General features: G+C 38.8%; 1 protein-coding gene across 2 annotated transcripts in view; it reads right to left on the bottom strand.

Moving 5' to 3' along the window:
• Positions 1-19,733, bottom strand: part of TIGAR (TP53 induced glycolysis regulatory phosphatase) — a 33,773-nt gene extending 14,040 nt beyond the window's left edge. Inside the window, exons 1-6 of one of the 2 annotated variants that reach the window (XM_069490801.1) lie at positions 19,683-19,733; positions 11,865-11,902; positions 6,572-6,693; positions 3,343-3,420; positions 1,913-2,023; positions 331-1,066 (exon numbers count right to left, since the gene is read on the bottom strand). In XM_069490801.1, the coding sequence (XP_069346902.1) occupies positions 635-1,066; positions 1,913-2,023; positions 3,343-3,420; positions 6,572-6,693; positions 11,865-11,902; positions 19,683-19,714 (813 nt within the window). In that variant the 5' untranslated portion in view covers positions 19,715-19,733 and the 3' untranslated portion in view covers positions 331-634. Of the gene's footprint in view, positions 1-330; positions 1,067-1,912; positions 2,024-3,342; positions 3,421-6,571; positions 6,694-11,864; positions 11,903-19,682 lie in introns of those variants that run through there. The other variant, XM_069490802.1, reaches the window with a different exon arrangement.
• Between the last annotated feature and the right edge of the window lie 1,776 nt (positions 19,734-21,509).

Genomic DNA, 21,509 nt, shown 5'->3' with positions numbered 1-21,509 from the left:
TCTCCCAGACCATTCTGCAAACATTAACTGTGTTCCTCCACATTTCCATATTTCAAGCCCTCCATAATGACAAATTCCAACAGTTGATTTGTATGTAAAGCATTTTAGTGTCATTTTACTTTTCATAAACTTACGATGGTAACACTCTTTCCTTTGAAGGACTTTTTACTATAACTCGTAGTCATCATAAATATGCAGTGTGAATTATAAAGTGTTCCTTCCAAGCACTGGATGAGACAGTAAAAAAACACAGTATTTTACCAACTATCAATAAGATATGCTAGATTTTTCAGAAATTAAAGAAAAATATCAACATAAAAAAGGAAAAAAAGCATGGTAACAAAGTTATTAATCCCCCACTTGCAATCCTGAGTTTCTTCAGCCATTTGTAATCCTGAACTGTCACTGAGCAGGGTGGTAAAATTACCCTGGAAAACGCCAACTCTACTCAGACAAAATAAGTCAATTCTAAATGGTTTTCCATTAAAGTTTTATGTGGCTATGAGTCCACTTAAACTTTATAATTGGCTTTTAATGGTTTCCAAATCAGTGCTAGCCGAGAACAGAAGTAAATAAAGCCAAAGGCATTTCCTTCAGAGGCTCAAAATTCTTAGATTTTGTTGTAACTTTAAACTTAGCGAGTTTCAGCTGTTCCACTTAGATGATCCTGTAGGCTCCTACAAATACACTGAATTGTTGGTTTAACTTCTCTTCCTTCCTCAAAGTTTATGACAAAGAGACTAATCCCTGTATTGGGAGTGACTGATACAAGTTCGGATTTGCTGACGGTTGCTGGTAAGGAACACGTGAAGTCAGTCAGAAAATAATCGAACAGGCTTCTCATGTAAGCGCCATGACTCACAACTAGGACGCTGGCTACTAACCCTCGCGCACCGCCGTCTGAATTCAACTCAGAGCCACGGTTTTTTCCTAAAGGGAATCTCTCTGCCAAAGAAGTTTCCAGACAGTTGCTTGGCGCTCCTTGGGAAAAGTGTTCTTTTTGAGCTGATTCTTTCAGAATTAGTTGGCAAAGAAATTCAAAAAAGTCTTTTCCACGCATTTTTACCTGTAAGGAAAGAAAGAAAAGGTGCAATAAAGGGACGTTAACGATTTCCTTAAAACATAACTGACTGGATTTTTTTCAACTGTGTCAACGTAAGTACTTCATAAGCAGATACTCATCTCTATTTCTAATCATCCAAACCCTGGTTTCACAGGCGTAGGTACCCACCACACTGCCGTAACTATGGACTCACACTGGGCACAGATGAGTAAGACACAATTCCCATTCCTGACTTCAAAGCACGCACAGTGTAGGTGGGGAAATCTGCAAATAAACTGAAACCCACAAAGTAACGGCAACCAGGAAACTACACTGGCCCTTCAGTGCAGCTGGAACACAGCAGCAACAGATCTTTCCCTTATTAAAAAGTAATACAAACTCTTTACAAGAAAATTATGAAAATAAAGACTAGAGGGAAAAAACACCAATAACGCAATTCAAAGCACAACACTCCAAACAAATACAAGCACGGTGTGATGTCACTAACAGAGCTGAAGACGCAGTAGAGGCTTGAAGATTTCATGTTTTAAATTATTTTGCTTCTTGGGTGACTTGCCTATCATACCCTCCTTGAACCCCACTACCACTGCCAACCCCAGTGCTTCACAGTCAAAGATTTTTCTTAGAATTACAATCTGATAACCCATTTCCTTAAGTCCATTATCAGTAATGACGGCCAACTTAACAATAAATGAGAAAGGATAATTTAAAAAGGAAAAGAGAAATGGTACGTGCCATATTATTTTATTAAACAAGCAATTTTTCAAACTGGTTGGCTAAAATTCAGAAACATCTAATTCACAAAATGAGTCCGATTTCAGCCACTGCGACACGGGCAGTGCTACACACCTGGTCTAACGTCTCTCCTCCGGGCGGTGTGAACGCAGGACATTCTTCCCCAGCCGCTTTGGCCATGGCCCGCAGCTCACTCAGTGCCTTGCCTTCTACAACCCCGTATCTCTGCAACGGTGCAAGAGATAAAAGTGCCTCAAATGAATTTGCAATACAACAATTAAATGCATGTGTATTTACAATGTATTTGTAATAGCAGTCAAATTCCAAACAATCAACCCAGGAATAAGCTTAGTTTCCTCCACTTACAGTATCATACCTCCTCTGACCTGATAATGGAAACATACTCAGTAGAGGGCCACGAACCTAGGAAATACAGCTGAAATCTTTTTTGTTTGTTTTGTTTTTGAGACAGAGTCTCGCTCTGTCACCCAGGCTAGAGTGCAGAGGCGTTATGATAGCTAACTGCAACCTCCAACTCCTGGGCTCAAGCGATCCTAGCTCCTCAGCCTCCCGAGTAGCTGGGACTGCAGGCGTGCACCACCATGCCTGGCTAATCTTTCTATTTTTTGTAGAGATGAGGTCTCACTATGTTGCTCAGGCTGGTCTCGAACTCCTGGCCTCAAGCGATCTTCCTACTTCAGTCTCCCAAAGTGCTAGGATTACAGGTGTGAGCCATCACATCTTGGCCCTTTCTCACGGCCAGTAATTAGCAAAGTTCAAATTCAAACCCAGATCTTTGTGACTTCAAAGCTCATTAGCTTCCTAGAGTCATTAAGACTCAGCCCGAGCAAAGGACACTACATCACAAAAGAAATATAAATGGCCAAGAAACATGGGAGATCTTTTGTTAGGAATCAATAATGTAAAAATTAATATGGCACCATTTTTAAGCTATCAAATTGGAAGATCAAAGAGACAGTAATAATGTCAAGTGTTGATGGGAAAAAACAAAACTTTCTCCTAGATCATTTAAGGGACTATAAGTTGACACAGCTTTTCTAGAAGGCAATTTTGCAATATGGATAAAGGCCTTAAAAAATGTGCATACTCAGCAACGTCCATTTCTAGAAATGTATTAAATAGATCTAAAAAGAATTAACTGCAAAGACATTTATTTTAACATTTTTTACATCAGTGGGAAATCTAGTCACAATCTACATGTCCATTAGTAGTAACTGGGTTACATAAATTATACAATATCCATAATTTTCGCTTTTACTTTAAATTCTTCCATACTGTGTTAAGTTCTTATAAGGATACTTTTATAATTTAAGATACTTATCTCATAATTTTAATAATTAAACAGGATGCTATATATGAGAGTATGTAACAGTGAGTGTCACAGGGTAGATTCTTAACATGCTTGCTGATTCCAAATCCCTAGCACTCCTAGCAGGAATGCATTTAATTTTCAGCCATGTAATCAGCTGAGGTGGCTTACTGAAAATTTATAGTAAAGAACAGTATGTAAATAAGTTACTTACTCTTTCCCGAAGTCTTGAATCATACTTTACTGTCATATCTTTGCAAAATTTGTTTTTCTCCAGAATTCCAAGCATGGTCTGAAAATCGAAAGACAACTGTTTCTTTTCTTATAAAAATAACCACCATTCTGGCTGAAACATCGAAATAATACATGTCTTAAATAAAAAAGAACTAGCAATAATTTTACTTTGCAAAAATTGCCTCTCTTCTATAGTGCTCAGCCTTTTGTCTCTTCATGCCTGCTTTTGATATTCTCTTCTAACCTATCTTCTAGTTCCAAGGTCAGCAAACGACAGCCCACAGGCCAAATCCAGACCCTCATCTACTTTTGTCAATGAAGTATTTTATTAGAATACAGCCACACCACTCATTTATGTGTTGCCTAAGGCTGCTTGCCCACTACACCAGCAGAACTGAACAGCTTTGACAGAGACCATACACACCATAAGACCTAAAATATTTATTATATGGCTCCTTACACAAAAGGTTTACTAACCACTGTTCCAGCTCCTTAGTTCTCCATGCAAATGTGTCTAAATTGCCATTAAGCCCATCCATTAAGCCTTAATTTCAGTTATATTTTTAGTTCTAGAATTTGCATTTGGTTCTTATTTACAGTTTATTATTTACAGTTTTCTGCTAAAATTCTTAATGTCATCTTCCACCTATGTATTAAATGGTTATTTTTAAAGTCTATGTCTGATAACCCCAGTAATCAGATAACTCCTGTAAATCCCTCCCACTTCTGGCCCCAAGCAACCACCAGTCTGCTTTATATAACTAACTACAGCCTTGTCTTTTCTAGAGTTCCATATAAAAGGAATCATGCAGTATGTACTCTTTCGTGTCTGGCTTCTTCTGCTTAGCCTGTTTCTGAGACTCATCCATGCTAATGTATGTATCAGTAATTCAGTCTTCATTGCTGAGTTGTATTCCATCGTACGAATATGCCATGGCTCATTTATCCATTCACCTACTGATGGATACATGGGTTGTTCTGGCTATTACAAATAAAGCTGCTATTAAACAATTGTGTACAAGTCTTTGTGTGGACATATATCCTTACTTCTCCTGGATGAATTTCTAGAACTGAAACTGCTGAATGATAAGGAAGTGTATGGTAAACTGTCAAACTATTTCCCAAAGCAGTTGGTTCATTTTATATTCTCATCAGCAATGTATGACTTCTAGATGCTCCACATCCTTTTATGCTGTTAACTTTAGCCATTCAAATGTGTGCAAAAGCATTTCACTGTGGCTTTAATTTGCATTTCTGTGATGATCAGTGCTGCTTGAGCATCTTTTCACCTGTTTACTCGCCTTCCATACAGTTTTCTTTTGTCAAGTATCTGGTCAAATTCAAATCTTTTGCCCACTTTCAAGTGGAGTGTTTGTCTAATTACAGAGTTAAAAAATTTACACACACACACACACACACACACAGTCAAATATATACACACACTCATAGATGACATGTATTATATATATTAATATAATACACTTATTTATAATTTTCTCCCAATCTGTGGCTTGCCTTTTCAATTTCTTAATCCTTCAAAGAACAGGAAATTTTAATTTGGATAAAACCCAGTTTATCAAACTTTTCTTTTATGGTTCATGTTTTGCCCTAAGAAATCTTTGGCCAACCCAAGGTCACAAGGTTTTTCTCCAATGCTTCTTCAAAGAAATTTAGCTTTTAGATTTGTTTCAGAATCAATTTTGAGTTAGTTTACGTATATGGTGTGAGGTAAGGCTGAAAGTTCATGTTTTCCCACATGGCTATCCCATGTTTCATCACCACTTATTGAAAAGACTACCCTTTCTCCAATGATTTACCTTGGCACCTCTGTCAAAACTTAATTTGACAAAAAAAAAAAAAAAACAAAAAGAAAAAGAAAATAACAACTGACCACGTAAGTGTGGTTCTATTTCTGGTCCCTCAACTTTTACTTAAAAAAAATTCTTTATTTCAGCTAATTTTTCAAAAGTATTTTCACTGGGTATAGGTTTGGAAAATTCTCAGTTATTATTTCTTCAAAAACATTTTTTAAATCTTCAAACTCACCCCCATCTCCACTTCTCCATTTTCTTTTTGGGACTCCAACTACATGTATATTAGATTGCTTGATATTGTCCCATACTTCACTGAGACTCTGTCCCATTTTAGCCTTTTTTCTTTCCATAGCTAATTTTAGAATATTCTGTTGCTATGTCTTCACATTCACTGACCTCTTCTTCTACAATGTCTAATCAGCTGTTAATCCTATCTTGTATAATTTCATTACAGAATATTTTATTTTTCATATCTCGATCAATTTGGTTCTTTAAAAAAAAAAAAATTTTTTTTTTGTATCTTCTATTTCTCTCCTCATTATTTTCCCCTAAGGTTAGTTCAGCCTTACTATTAAGGTGTGATCTTTCTGGAATCTCTACTATACGCTGTATGTATTCAACCAAATCTCTCTACTTTGGCTGGTGGGAAATCAAACGATTCCCTACCCTAGGTAAGCTTTAGGAAATGTTCTGCTTATAGTGCCCCAGTAATTGTTCTCTACATTGAATTTGAGTTTGGCCTGGCCTCGTGCAGTTTCACCCTATACATGTACAGATTAATAATCCACCAAAGATTTAAGGGGATCCTTATACATACTGCTAGAGCTCTCTCTGTCCAGGGCTCTCACAAATTTTAAGTTTGTTTATGGCAGGGGGGTACAAAATGCCAGCCCTATTATTCCCTCTTGGTTGGTCAAAAAAGTCTACTTCCAATGAGTTTTTAGAAATTGATTTGGTTCTAAGTCTATGGGGTCATTTTTATAGTGATCTGTTCCCTAAAGATATTTCTAACATGTCTTCTATTTCTTTATAGTAACAGTAACATAGCGTGTTTTTGTTTATTTGTTTGTTTTTACTATATCTGATAATTCTGAACATCTGATGTCTTTGTGGGTTAACTTCTACTGTCCATTGTTTCTGCTAGCTTTCTCTCATGATACCTTATCTGTATTCTCATTAGACCTTTTCTTCTAAGCTACTCTAATTTAGAAATTACAGGAAAAAAACAAGGACAAAGTAAAAAGAAACGGAAAAAAAAAGAAAGTTCTGTTCGAGAGTGATGGGGGTTAGGGGTGATGTCTGTTTGTGATTTAATTCCCTACAGAAGCTGGTAGATTTTTCGAGAGTACACAATTGTTAAGACTTTTGACCCATGAGCCTTGACTCTAAACTTACCTGTTTTGTCCTCATGAGGTCACTGGAGAAAGCATGAGTAAATCTTACATTACTCAGAAATATACCAGCAGCAGTTGCTTGTTTAAATCCAGTTTCTGAAAGTGGTTCATCCATTCCTTGTCCTGTGGTATTAAGAAAAGCAACAATAATATTCAAAAATATATATAAGGGATGCAAAGTAAATCACATTTAAGAGAATATAAGTTGCATTTATCTATATTTTAATGACAGATCTTCTTGAGTACTTTCCAGAGAGCCCAATAGCAAGTGATACTAAGCTATCAATATAACTCTATAAAGGTACAGGTATTCAAATGTTTTCCAGAAGAATGCTTGCCTTATGGGAACCAGGTGATGATGAGAATACATGTCTTAGCCTTTCCCTCTTTATGTTTGCCCAACTCCTCACCAGTTGTATTTTACAAAAGCTGGCTCTGATCTTCGGGTGCTATGTCAGGGTGGTAGCATCATCCAATGTGCTTTATCCACATTGTCCAAATGTTCAGTATTATAATGGTATCACTCTTCTTTCCTCTCTCCTTCTCGTTCTCTTTCTTCATTTTAAAAAATGCTCTGGAATCTCCATTTCTAGGAGAAGGGCTGATTCAACACTGTGAAGGGACCTTCTATATACTACAAAAGAATCAAATTGTGTGTGTGTGTGTGTGTGTGTGTGTGTGTGTTGCACTGCTGGGTTTACAGGATGTAAGGAAGACCTCCAAAGGGCAAAGCAGCCAAAAAACCCTGAGCTGGAACATGAATACTAACACAAGAAAAGTGGGGTTGCTGAGGTATCAGCACAAGCTGTGGGGTGGGGAGGAGGCCTGCTGTGTGGGACAGCAAGGTGGAAGGACTGAACTCATGCTCTTGGAAGCAAGGGATCCTGTAAGAAGGCCAATGGAGTCTCAGGCCAGTGGTCAAATCAAATGCAAATCCTAGTCAGAGCAAATCATTCTCAACAGAAGCTAACAAGTTTTCTACTGATTTAGAGCAAATAATACTTTAGCCAAAGATTCAACACACAAGAAAATAATCCATCATGAATGAAAGTCAGCAGAAACAACAAATAACAGATTTAGAACCATTAAGAGTTCAGACATTGAAACCAGCAAACAGATTATAAAATAACTATAAATAAAACATAAAGATAGAATCACGAAAGTAAGAAATTAACAGGAAGCATCAAAAACAAAAAGACAGTTTTCTACAAGAACCAAATAGATGTTTTAGTAATGAAAAACAGAATTGCTGAGGGGAAACCCTCAATGGATAGAGGGAGACCTGGCTGAGGGAGGTTTAACAAACTAAAGACAAGGCTGACGACATTACCCAGAATGCAGCACAGATATGAAGAGATGGGACATCGCTCAGATAGATTAGAGATATAAAGAAAAAATGTGAATTCCCAGCATGCACTGTCTTAAATCAGGCTGCCAGAACAACGCACTACAGATTGGGTGGCTTCTCAGCAACAGACATGTCTCACAGCTCTGAAGGCTAGAAGTCTGGAATCAGGTTGTAGCACAGGTGGGTGCTGGTGAGGACCCTCTGCTAGGCTGCAGACTGTCAACTTCGCCTTATAAACTCACATGACAGAAAAAGGGCAAGAGTATTCTCTGGGATCCTTTTTATTAATGTAAGTCCATTCCTGAGGCCTGCACCCTCATGACCACATCACCTCCCAAAGACCTCACCTCCTAATACCATCACATCGGGGGTTAGGATTCTAACCTATGAATTTGGGGAAGACACAAATATTCAGTCCATACCAAACACCCAACTGGAACTCCAGAAAGAATAGAGGAAATGGAAGAGAGAAATATGAGGAGATAATGAAGACAGAATTTTCTAGAAATGAGGAAAGACAAAAGTCTACAGATAAAGGAAATACAATGTACATCAAGCAGGATAATTTAAAAAAAAAATCCCTCCTAGATATATTAAGAGAAACTGAAGAATACCAAAATCAAAGTGAATATTTTAAAAGCAATTACAGAAAAAGACAGATTACCTACCACGGAAACCATTTGGCTGACAGAGACTTCTTAGCAGGAACAGAAACCAAACAACAGAATATCATCTTTCAAGTGCTGAGAGAACCATCAGTCTACAATTGTGTACTAATCAAAACCATCTTTACCACTGGCCAAGCTATATATACTAGTGGATCTTCCAAAGAATGTACTTGAGAAATGAAGGTCTGAGATGCAAAAAAAAAAAAACAAAACACCAATGATGAGCAGGGAAACTGGCATATATATGCAAATCTAAACAAACATTGTCTAACAAATGAAGACAATAACGCCTATGTAAGCTGGTTAAAAAAAGGACAGGACTAAGATACTAGACAGATCTTAGTTCTTCATAGTTTTCAGGAGAGGGGATATTAATATTGTATTTCATTAGGTACTGTTAGAATGAATGTTTGTGTCTCCCCAAAATTCATGTGTTACAATCCTACCCGACAACGTGCTGGTATTTGGAGGTGGGGCCTTTGGGGGTGATCAGATCACAGGGTAGAGCCTTTGGGAATAGAATTCATGTCCTTTCAAGTGCCCTTTGTCACGGCCAGGCCAGGCCAGGCACAGTGGCTCATGCCTGTAATCCTAACACTCTGGGAGGCCGAGGCAGGAGGATTGCTTGAGGTCAGGAGTTCAAGACCCGCCTGAGCAAGATCAAGACCTGTCTCTACTAAAAACAGAAAAATTAGCCGGGTGTGGTGGTGCACATCTATAGTCCCAGCTACTTGGGAGGCTGAGGCAGGAGGATCGCTTCAGCCCAGGAGTTTGAAGTTGCTGTGAGCTAGGCTGACACCACGGCACTCTCGAGGGGCAACAGAGCGAGTGTGTCTCAAAAAAAAAAAAAAAGTGACCTTTCTCTCTGCTATCTGTCGTGTCAGGATATAACCAGCAGACAGTAGTCTGCAAAGCAGGAAGCAGGCCCTAACCAGACCCCAGATCTGCCAGCACCCTGATCTTGGACTCCCAGCCTCCAAGACCATAAGAAATATATGTGTTTTTTAAAACACCCCATCTATAGGTAACATGTTACAGCAGCCCAAACTGACTGTGACAAGTATAAACGGTAAAAATTTAGGTCGGGCGCGGTGGCTCACGCCTGTAATCCTAGCACTCTGGGAGGCCGAGGTGGGCGGATCGTTTGAGCTCAGGAGTTCGAGACCAGCCTGAGCAAGAGCGAGACCCCATCTCTACTAAAAATAGAAAGAAATTATATGGACAGCTAAAAATATATATATAGAAAAAATTAGCCGGGCATGGTGGCGCATGCCTGTAGTCCCAGCTACTCGGGAGGCTGAGACAGGAGGATCGCTTGAGCCCAGGAGTTTGAGGTTGCTGTGAGCTAGGCTGACGCCACGGCACTCACTCTAGCCTGGGCAACAGAGCGAGATCTCAAAAAAAAAAAAAAAAAAATTTAAAGGTAACCACTAAAAGAATAAAAATGGTGTATCATTTCAAAGCCAGTAAGGAAGGTAAGAGAAGACTGAATAAAGAAAAAAAGAAAAACACTTAAGAAGTAAAAGAAAGTAAGAAGAAAAAGGAAGACTAGAAAAAACAGGGGAAAAAAACAACAAAAAGAATCCAAACACATCAATAACCAGAACAAAGGTAAACAGACTACTACTGCCAATTAAAAGATTGTATTTTTTTAAAAAAGAAGAACCAAAATTCAGCTAAATACTACTTATGAGGTAACACTTAAAACATGAGTATACAGAAAGGCTGAAAGGAAAAGGATGGAAAATATATGCCAGGAAAATTCCAACCCCAAAACAGCTGGAGTAGCTATATCACTATGAGAAAAGCAGGACTTCATGACTAAAGTCTTAATAGGATTGTGGGATCACTATAAATAAAGATACAATTCACTTAGAGGATGTAACAATTTTGAATTTGCATATGCCTATAAAATAGACTCAATGTATATAAAAGCAGAATGTATAAATAAAATTGATAGAATTTCAAGTACTAAAGGATAAACTGGGTATCACAGTAAGAAATTCAAGATATCTCACTCAAAAATTGATATTTGCTTGATCATGCAAGAAAATTAGTAAATTTTAAAAATTAGCAAAGTGTAGATTTGAAAAACAAAATCAATAAGGTTATTTGATATATAACTCCAATCCCAACAATTAGAGAAAATAAATTTTTCTTAGGCACATAATGGAAAAATTATAAAAACTGACCACGTTAACAAATTTCAAAGAAGTATTATCAAATAAACCATACTGTCAGAGCACAAAGCAATTAAATTGGAAGTCAATCACAATGGAAATTTAAAATACTTGGTGTTGAATGCTTATGAAATGACCACATACGAAAACTGTGGCTATGCTGTAAAAATGGTACTTAGAAATATATAAACCTTGAAAGCTTAAAAAACAAATTAACATCAAGAACTACAAGGTCAGGAAAAGCACACAAAACAAACCTAAAAACAAGTGTGAACACAAAAACTTTTATTTACGCTCCATTGTCAGCTTCTCATGAAATAAGACACAAGAGCAATAAATACCAAAGGACAGGTGGTAAGGGGCTTCAGTACCGAGGGTGATGTGGGTGGGGCACACATCTAAATTAAAAAGTTCACTTAAGCATCAGACCAGCTCATCTCCAGAAAAGCAAGTCAAGCACACTGGGTGTGAAAATCAGTTTCTGTAAATCCCAGAAGTCCTTAACCAAAAAAAGCAAAACTAGATGGTTTTACAATCATAGCACTGAAAGAGGGTGTCTAGCCAAAAGTTCATCCGAGATATTCTTAAAAAGCCAGACTAGCTGGATCCCAGGGCAATGGAAAGCTGAGTTCTAGTTAACAGAACAAAGGAAGAATCTCTTCAGAATAAATAATCTTATGTGAAAACAAATGTTCTCTTTTTAAACCTCTTCTTTTTTACTACTAAAATTAAAAGAACTATCTTAGCAGAAAAATACCATTAATACCAGCCAGTAAACTCTATGTATCCAAATATGAAATCATTTTAAATCCAGACAGTTATATTTTAAGACATCCAGAGCCAATATAATTCTTCAATCAGCTGACTGGGCACTTTGAAGCACACATAAAGGATAACTTGGAGACTGTTTGTTACATCCAGTTCACTTATGAGATTTGTTCCTCTTGGTTACCAACTGCTCTGATCATATTCTGTGGTTACAATGGTTTAATTCTGCAGTCCCAATCCACAGCAGAGCCCTCTCCACCCCAGCAAATCCGATTAACTCATACATCACATTAGGGGAGAGAGCTAAAATAACAATTGGATTATACCAACCTTGAATTATTTTCTCCTTGTTAAATCTTGTTTCTCCACTAAAATAGAAAGAGGGGGAAAAACTTAATTACCAAATTATGCTATTTTGAGAGATGAAAAAACATCAGCAATGAAGGGTAATGATATTCGTAAAGATATATGAATTTCGTAACATACTTCATAATCTAACCTGTAAAATACAATTTATTCTAAACTAATATTTGCAATTGTCTATTCTAATGATAAGCTAAGGATTTCAAACTGCCTCAAATTAAGATGCATAGATCAGGAATCACTCTTAAGTGAATTGCAGGTAGAAAATCCTACTAAAAAATATGAATACATATACTATTTTAGTCAAATAATCTTATTAAAATAAATATATTGATCAAAACTACTTTCACAGGCAGCAGAATCAAAACATGGAAGCCAGTGCATTCTTGCTGGACTAACTGAGCAAGTGGAAGGGAATGTGAGGAAGTAGGAGGGAGGTGCACAAACCTTCAGAACGCCCCTGCCTTCTCCTAGTTCCCAGATCTTCTTAAGCTGCTATGTTTTGTAGTACTGAAAGCTGTGCTGCAGACCAGCTGAACCAAGGTTTGGATACTACACTTTCAAAAATTAAAAAACCAAAACAGACCAAAACAATCTGAAGCAGCCAGAAGGGTGAAAGGACTAGAAACTTTGTCACAAAACACTTGGGGCAACTGAGGCTGGAGGGGGAAGGTACCTGGGCAGGACTGGACAGCAGTGTAGACCTACAAAAAGCAACCGCCAAACGAGAATCAAGGAGAATTGAGTTGAATTTAGATTGAGCTCTAACTAAATGTTTGCCAAACCATGCCTAGCACTAGAATTGCTGGGCCATGAGTATGTAAATATTCAGCTTTATCAAGTAATGCCAAAGTGGTTACACCAACTTGTGCCACTTCTCAGGTGCACCATCCTCACCAAGACTCAAGTCATGTAAGAGTTTTCCATTTGTGCCAATTGGGTATCTGAACAATTCATCTCACTTTGATTTCAATTTTCATTTCCTTGGTGAAGATGGAGGATGATGGCTCCTTTGTTTCTAAGCAAAGCACTAGTTTAAAACAATAATAAAAATCTCACATGGGATTGATTGGCTCAGATCCAGAAAGAAACTCCATCAGACCTTAAAGTCAGACTCACAAACTTGAATCTCTGCCTAGGACCTTGCCTCTTGTTTATAAAAACAATTGTTTGCCAACCTCTGCCAAGAGCGATGGTTTTCAAACTGGAGTGTGCATGAGAATCACCTGGTGTACTTATTAAAACAGATCACTGGGCTTGGCTAATATATTCTTATTCTTTAAGAACTAACACAAGTCTGGCTCTCTTAGCTAGTCTTCCCTCCCTGTACCATTCCCCATCTACCCACTTCATTTATGATAAATACCCCAACTCTGGGCTCCCATTTAACCTGGCACTACCAACGAAAGTTATCGTCCATATGCTAATTGACTTTTTACTTGTGTGTCTGTCCTGGCTCCAGTTCCTTAAAGGCACAGCCAGAGACTGTATCACCTTAACATGGCCAGTGCCTGGAGAAAATCCTGGGAAATATTAAATAATAGAACTTTGGTGAATGTACTTTGCCTACAGAAGGCCATCTGGAAATAACTATCAAAAGGACAAATGTGTTTACCCTTTTAGCCAATAACCCTGTTACTGGGAATACCTACGTCCACTTATATTTAAAAGAATATTTGCTACAGTATTATATCTAATAGCAACAGATTGTAAATAACCCAAATGTCCATTAATAGGGAACTCATTTCCTTAATTATGGCCAAAATAACCACTTGTTAACAGTTACATTAACAGATAAACAGTGGTATAGCTCCCTAATGGAATACTATATAAATGTGCCCTTTAAAGGAGTCGGTATGTCAAGACAAGGAAAGATCACTAAGATATGTGATTAAGTAAAAAAGCAAGGTGTAGAATAACATAAAGAATGCTACCTTTGTATAAAGGAGGGAAATAATAAACATTTGGATCTGCATGAAGGAACACTGGACTGACAGGCATAAAACAAACATAGTCACCTGTGGGGTGGGGTAAGAGGAACAGGGAGACTAGGGAGAATTATTCTGATTTCTCATATGTGGATACATTAGCTTAAAAAATAAATGTGCAATAGAAATTACAGAAGTATTTATGCCTTGGTAAAAACCAATACCACTGATTTGCCATTATTATCATTGTTGTCAATATTAATAAAAGATTTTTACACTCCAAAATTCATTCATAATCTTATAAAATGGACATGAAGGAGAACATTAACCTCTACCATTCAGGTGGATAAAGCAGAAGCCTACAGGGCAATAACTGGGAATCTCTCATTTCTAATCTTGAAACCAGTTACCATGTATTAGATTCACTTCTTGTCTCAGCCTCATAATCTTTCTGAGACCAAGAATAAAAAAAAATTGCTGTTTAAATATAAAGTAACATCCTCTTTAGATAGTGCCTTTGTAGTTCTTAAATTAAATTTGGTCTAAAGCTGCCTCCATACACAGCAAGCTGTAACCTAACTTAATATACAAACAAACCACAACTTAATTTGATAGTATATTCATGTAATAAGAAACCAAGTCTCAGTCAATCATAGAAGCCCAGCTTTCAGCCAATTATAGGCTGAAAACTGCTCAGAGATGTCCAAATAATGCAAACAGAGCTGTAACCAATCAGGCTATTTCTGTACGTCACTTCCTTTTTCTGTCTTTAAATAGCGCCTGCCCATCTTGCTGGGTGAAGCTTTCAGTGCTGCCCAATGCATGGATCATTTCTTTCCTCAAACTCTGCTAAGTTTAATTTCTATAAAGTTTTCCTTTTAACATATCCAATTCAATTTCCAGCAAAAGACAAATAAGTATGCTCATTTTATAAATTTAAAATCAGCTAGGCATGATGGCTCACACCTACAAGCCCAGCACTTTGGGAGGCCAAGGCAGGATTGCTTGAGGCCAGGAGTTCCACACCAGCTTGAGCAACACAGTGAGACCTCATTTCCACAAAAAATAGAAAAATTAGCTGGGCATGGTGGTGCATGCCTGTATTCCTGTGCCTCCTCCTCTGGAGGCTGAGGCAGAAGGATGGCTTGAGCCCCGGAGTGAGAGGCTGTACCGAGCTATGATTGTGTCACTGGGCTCTAGCCTGGATGACAGAGCAAGACCCAGTTTCTAAAAAAAAAAAAAAAAAAAGGAGAGCAGTGAGGAGAAATTTAAAAATTTTGCTATCCAAAAAATCATGTATGAGCCAGCAAAGAGTTCAGGTCTTTACAAATCACACAAATTCAACAGAGATGATTGCTTTTAGTATATGTGCTGAAAAGATTAGTTCAGGATTTTAATTTAATCCCAATAGCTGATTTGATGGCAGATTCAGATTAAAATAAAAGATTAGACTGTCAAAATGTCATTTTATCAAAAATGGAATCCCAGTAATTTGATAGTTTTGTAAAGGCAATGCCCCACCACCTATTGATTTGCAGCAAAAGTAGAAAAATAGCTGTGATACAATGAAGGATTCCATCTAACTGCAAGTCAATAGAGACTGCTGCAGACATGATAGTGTTATTAACAACCACTGGCATTCACTTTTAGTTCTACCCGGCATTTTTGCCTTCAAATCACTTTATAAATATTATAGAGTAGGAATCCAAAAATAGAATTTTTTCCCAAAAACTTTAATAAATATTTAGTTTCATAGCTTTTATCAGCTTTATGGGAGAGGTTTATATAAATCCTTGAAAGTGTTTAATTTGTTTTGGGAGTGGGAAAGGAAAATAGATGGCTAAAATAGTTTTACTATTAATATATTTCCCTTAACCAAGTTTGACTTGTGATAGCAGCAGAGAAGGTGGAGGAAACTGAAAGGTCAGAAGGATATATTTTGAAAGAGTCAAGAATAACACCACTCATTTTCAAAATCTGAGATGTGATCCATTTCCAAAACAGAAAGCCCAACTCTGCAGGAATCCAAATGCTTATGCCAAGAGGTTGTCTTATGACCAGCCATTTATAGGCCCTACAAATATGCATCGTTCATTTTGTTGGTTACCACATTGCTCTTCACTTAACAGATATATTTTATTTTGTTAGTTTGGATTTATATTCTGGGGCAATTTTTTAGAAATCATATAGAAAGCTTAATTTCCCTATTACATCCTTTTAAGGAATTCAAATGCAACAGACAATACACAGCTTGCCACATAAGGGAGACAAATCGTGGGAAACTAGTATACATTTGGGGCAAGTTTTCAAAGTAGATATTCTTTAGTGTACATGAAAATGTAAAGCTTCACCTGATATTAATCATGACTACAGCTTAATTCTTGTTCCTTAACACCAATTAATTCATTTGGAAATACAGAAGATTTCAAGGGCTAGCAATGCCGAGACTTTTACTAGATGGTTTGGGAGGAAAAAAATTTGTAAGATACCCAACTCATGACATATCTTTGTTTAAATATAGATTAGTCCTAGTTGCAAAGGCTCTCTCCAATTGATCAACCCCATACCCAGAAAACAAATATCATAGTAACTTAACAATTACATATATCTTTATGAAAGTATTAAATTACAGATAATCCAATATTATTTTGCTTGCTTTATTAATGTCCAGAACAATGACTAGCATCTTACAAAAAGCAAGTAACTACCCACAGAGGTACAGTAAGAAAAACAAATCAGTTTTGCTATCAATAACTATACTAATTCATCATCTTTAAATCATTAAAAGTAAAATAAATTTAGTTTACAAAACAAATGTAAAGTTTTAAGAGCTAGTTAAAATGGAAGTGAATGGATGATTTCACAGGTGACTGATTGCAAACACCTTCAAATAACCTTTCAAGGAACCAGGGCCTTTGATGGTGTTTTGTAGATGATGGTAATGGCAAGCTACCTACGCTGGAGTTTTCCATGATGCTATGCCATGAGATTATGAGAATTACAGTTTAATGATGACAATACATTTGAATTTTGGAATCTTGGCATTCTGTCCCAAAAATAATACACACTGGCACTTTCACTTCAAAGTATGATGAAGAAAGATAAACACACAGTAACAGCACAAGACTCAAAGGATTTTGCTGAACTTAAAGAAATTCCTTTAAAGCTTTCTTGCATTATCTGAAGAGGTAAAATTATCCAACTCTTCGAAAAGTCATTATATTTAACTATGGTGATTATCAATCAAATCTGAAATCATTTCCTTCCCTGAAAGAACCACCAGCTTCCAGCTTTTAGCTTTGAGAGCTCTGAAGGCTAGAAGAGGACAGCCCAGACAGGAAAGCAGCAAACCACGGCCCTACTGGTCATTTAGACACTTTCACTCCATTTTCCTACATATGAAACAGTACAAAGCAAACTATTCTTATGACTCCTCACAATTATATTAGGAGAATAAAAAGTCGCCTTGAGCAGGGTGTGGTGGCTCATGCCTGTAATCCCAGCACTTTGGGAGGACAAGGTGGGAGGATCACTTGAGCCCAGGAGTTGAGGTTGCTGTGAGCTGTGAGCTGTGAGCTGTGATCTGGTCACTGCACTCTAACCTGGGCAATAGAGAGAGATTCTGTCACAAAAAAAAAAAAAAAAGAAAGAAAAGAAACCCAAAAAAACAGTAGCCTCAAAAATGTCTGGTGATATTCAATAATCTATTAATACAAATACTAGGTTTTAACACAATAAAATAGAAGGCAAAAGACAGTGAGTGGCTAAGTTGCTTTGATTCAACTTGCCCTTTGACTTTCAGCAAGTTACATGGCCTTTCTCAGTTGCTTCATCTGCAAATTGAGGATATTAGACCGCACCTCACAACAGTGCCTGGCACATAATCGCTTATTAAGACTTCTTTTTTTTTGGCCGGGCGCGGTGGCTCACGCCTGTAATCCTAGCTCTCTGGGAGGCCGAGGTGGGCGGATCGTTTGAGCTCAGGAGTTCGAGACCAGCCTGAGCAAGAGCGAGACCCCATCTCTACTAAAAATAGAAAGAAATTATATGGACAGCTAAAAATATATATAGAAAAAATTAGCCGGGCATGGTGGTGCATGCCTGTAGTCCCAGCTACTCGGGAGGCTGAGACAGGAGGATCGCTTGAGCCCAGGAGTTTGAGGTTGCTGTGAGCTAGGCTGACGCCATGGCACTCACTCTAGCCCGGGCAACAGAGTGAGACTCTGTCTCAAAAAAAAAAAAAAAAAAAAAAGACTTCTTTTTTAAATGATTTCTATGAGGGCCTCCAAGTCAAGCCTTGTTAAGCAGCAGGAAAGAGAATGAAATATTCATATTTGTTACTGTTGTCTATTAAGAATCTAAATAGGAATTGCTTGACTTTTCAAGGCGTGCCTTAACCCTGATTTCCCACAACTCCCGAGTTTCAGTAAAATGTCTGACACGGTGCTGGCTGGGGCAGGCATCCAGGAAGTGCTCTAAGACTGGAAGAAAGAACTTTCTGGACTCTAGTTCCTGTTCTGCTACCAATTTTCTGTATAACCTTAAGTCAGTCCAGAATTCTCCCAAAGCATTCTATAAAGTCGAGCGGGGTTGGGGGAGAAAAAAGATAGGACGAAACTAGATTTCTAATTTAGTCATTACAATCCTGTGACTCCTAAAAGGACAATTTCAGATGATTTGCAAAATTATATTCCTACAGAGGAAGCAGAGGACAGAAAAGATAGCAGCTAAAGTCACTTTGACAAGGTTAAATCAATTAGTGTTCCTTGTGAACTCCATGAAGGCAGAAAGGGTGTCTTATTTATCTGTATGATCCAGTCCACTGGCACACAGTACCTACTCTAAGTGCTGGTCTGACAAACTATGCATACATATTTGAGAATCAACTGCATTTTTATTAGAGCTGTCTTTACTGAAATACAAATTATTTAATCTTCAGATATATTTCTTCCCCTCTGTTGTGCCATGCAATTTACCTTTCCCCCTTTTAATTCTCACAATAACGCGATGAGATAGGCACTATCATTATCTTCGTTTTGTATATCAGGAAACTGAGGTCAAAAAGATTAAGTCGGTTAACTGAGCCCTGGACTACCTGGCTCCTAAACTGGAGCCCGGATTCCAACCCAGGTGTATCGGGCTTAAAAAATCTGTACTCTTAACCACTCTGAATTTCACCTCCCATTAACACTTGGCAAATAACGTGTTGAGGAGAAAGATAAGAAGCATAAAGACCTATCAGCATTCAGCTCCATGTAATGTTATGATAATAAAAACATTCGGGGTGATGCGTTCTGCTGAGCCGAGGGCAGAGGCCGTTTTTTTCTCTCCCAGAATTGTAACCTCTTGGGGGAAGAAATAAATCTCAAATATATGCCTGTGGGGCTGCCTGGGGAAACGAGGGGGAACAGCAGAGACGGAGAAAGGGGAGAGCTCAAGGCAGCCAGCAACAAAACTAGCCATGGACGAGCAATTCTGCAAACTCTTTAGAATCTGCTGGGGAGCAAAAACGGTGCCCAGAGCACTCTGGAGACATGGTTGTCTTTCTTCAGTTTTTGCTCTGCCACCAAGTGACTGAGAACCTTGATCATTTCCTCCTCTGGAACTCACTTTCCTCATCTGAAAACACGACAGTGATGGTATCTAAGACCAGCCGTCCTCACCAGGGACTGCTGGGGCAAGAGGAGGGGTCGACATGAGGTAGCCCAAACCAAAGCGCCCCGAAAAGAGCCCTTTCCAAGCCAATCCTCCGAGGGTCGAGCAAGCGGGGACGAGAGGGGACGACAGATCAGTGTTCCCTCCACTCCGAAGCACAAAGGAAAGAGAGAGAAAGGCACCCTGCGACAGCGGTACTCACTGCCGGACAACGGTCAGGGCGAAGCGAGTCATCTTCCAGCGCCCGCGCCCGCGCCCGCGTCCGGCCTCGCCGCGCCTGCACCCGGGGACCACCTCCCCCACACCACTTCCGCCAAACCGCCGGCCGGCTCCGCCGCCATAGGCCGAGGCGGCCAGGTGCGTCATCTCCCGAAGGCCAATCAGGGCGCTGGGAGGCCGACAGGTCGGAGGAGAAGGGGGAGAGATGAGGTCCCGCCCAGGGATAAGGCGCATGCGCCTCTGCGCGCGGGCCTGTGATTGGCGCGCAGCAGGTGCGTGCGGGCCCCGCCCCCGGAGTCAGTGCTGGGATTCTTGCCCGGGCAAGCTGGTAGCCTGCAGACTCAGGGTAGATAAGAAAGCTAACGCTCTGATTTGTGGTTGATCCGATTTGAGGCTGAAATGCAAACGGTAGTCTTATAGCTGGTCAGTGGATGAAACCTCACAGGTGTACAGCGTCAGACAAACTGCGTTCGGTGGGGCTTAGCAATTAATCCCTCACATTGGGGAAGCAGGGACAGCAAGATCTATACACTTTAACCTACCCAGTTTTAGTCCCAACTGCGCTTTGACAAAGACTCCTTCCTTGACGAGACTTTAGTCAGGCTCTTTTGAGCCTTCTTCTAAACTAGGCCTCACCCTGAGCCCGATCTTACCAAAGAATCCTGCTAAGCCAGTTTATCAAGGGTCCCCTCACTCCTGATACAGTCAAGCTCCTCTTCCAACAACCCTGATACCTACTCAAGTTCCCCTTCCCCCTCACCCTCAATATCTCACCAAGTTCCTTTTAGTGATTTTCCATCTTCTCCCTCACCCCTTCCATCCTGCCCCCAGCTATAAATTTCCACTGGTCCCAGTTTTATTCTAGAGTCAAATTCAACCCCTTGCCCCTATTGCAATAGTCTTGAATAAAATCTTCCTTGACATTTTTAACAAGTGTCAGGTGAATAATTTCTCTTTACCAGCTTTCAGAGCCTTGAGAGAATTACTTAACCTCTAATCCTTAGCTATATGATAGGCAAATGTGGGATAACAGTACCTAGCAATGACATAGATAAAACTTAATAATGTTAGCTAGGTAGCATTGTCTTCCAGGCATTTCTACCTAAATTCTCATATTTGATGATAATGCATTTGTTTCCTTGAATCCTCACTTATATATCAGAAGATAGGTTTAGAGAAGTTAAGTGATACTTAAGATACTTAGATTCATTGGCACACATTTCAGAACAGTTTCACATGTATTATCACATTCGGCCTTCAGAACAATTCTGAGGTAGGCAAGATAGGCTATAATATCTTCACTTAAATGAGAAATCTGGCCTAGAGAGAAACTAAGCAATTTGTCTAGGATCACACAGCTGGTCAGTGGTGACACAGGACTAGTTCAGAGGTCTTAACTTCTTAAGTTAACTTAAATCTTAACTTCTAGGGGAAAGATCCAAGCATGAGTATGTATGTTTTTTTAAATCCCCAGCTGTTTCCAATACGCAGGCAGCAGTTTTGAGAGCTGGAAGTTTAAAGCATTGCTTCTCAAAGTTAAACGTACATACAAGTCACCTGGGGATCTTGTTAAAGCGCAGATTCTTAATTTAGTAAGTCTGGAGTGAGAGCCAAATTCAGCATCTAACAGTTTCCAGCTAAACAGGAAGCATTTTCAGGATGAGAGTGGAGAGATGATTCAGAGGTCCCTAATAGTGGGGCCCACTTTACAATGGGGGTACATTGCCTGTATATAGTAGAAACTCCAAATATATGTTCTGAATGAATCAGTACAACAAATCCTCCTGTAAATTTCAACTGAAAGATGAAA

Source organism: Eulemur rufifrons, chromosome 16, assembly GCF_041146395.1.
Source record: "Eulemur rufifrons isolate Redbay chromosome 16, OSU_ERuf_1, whole genome shotgun sequence".
Taxonomy (NCBI): Eukaryota; Metazoa; Chordata; class Mammalia; order Primates; family Lemuridae; genus Eulemur; species Eulemur rufifrons.
This window is presented reverse-complemented; position numbering and strand designations above follow the sequence as displayed.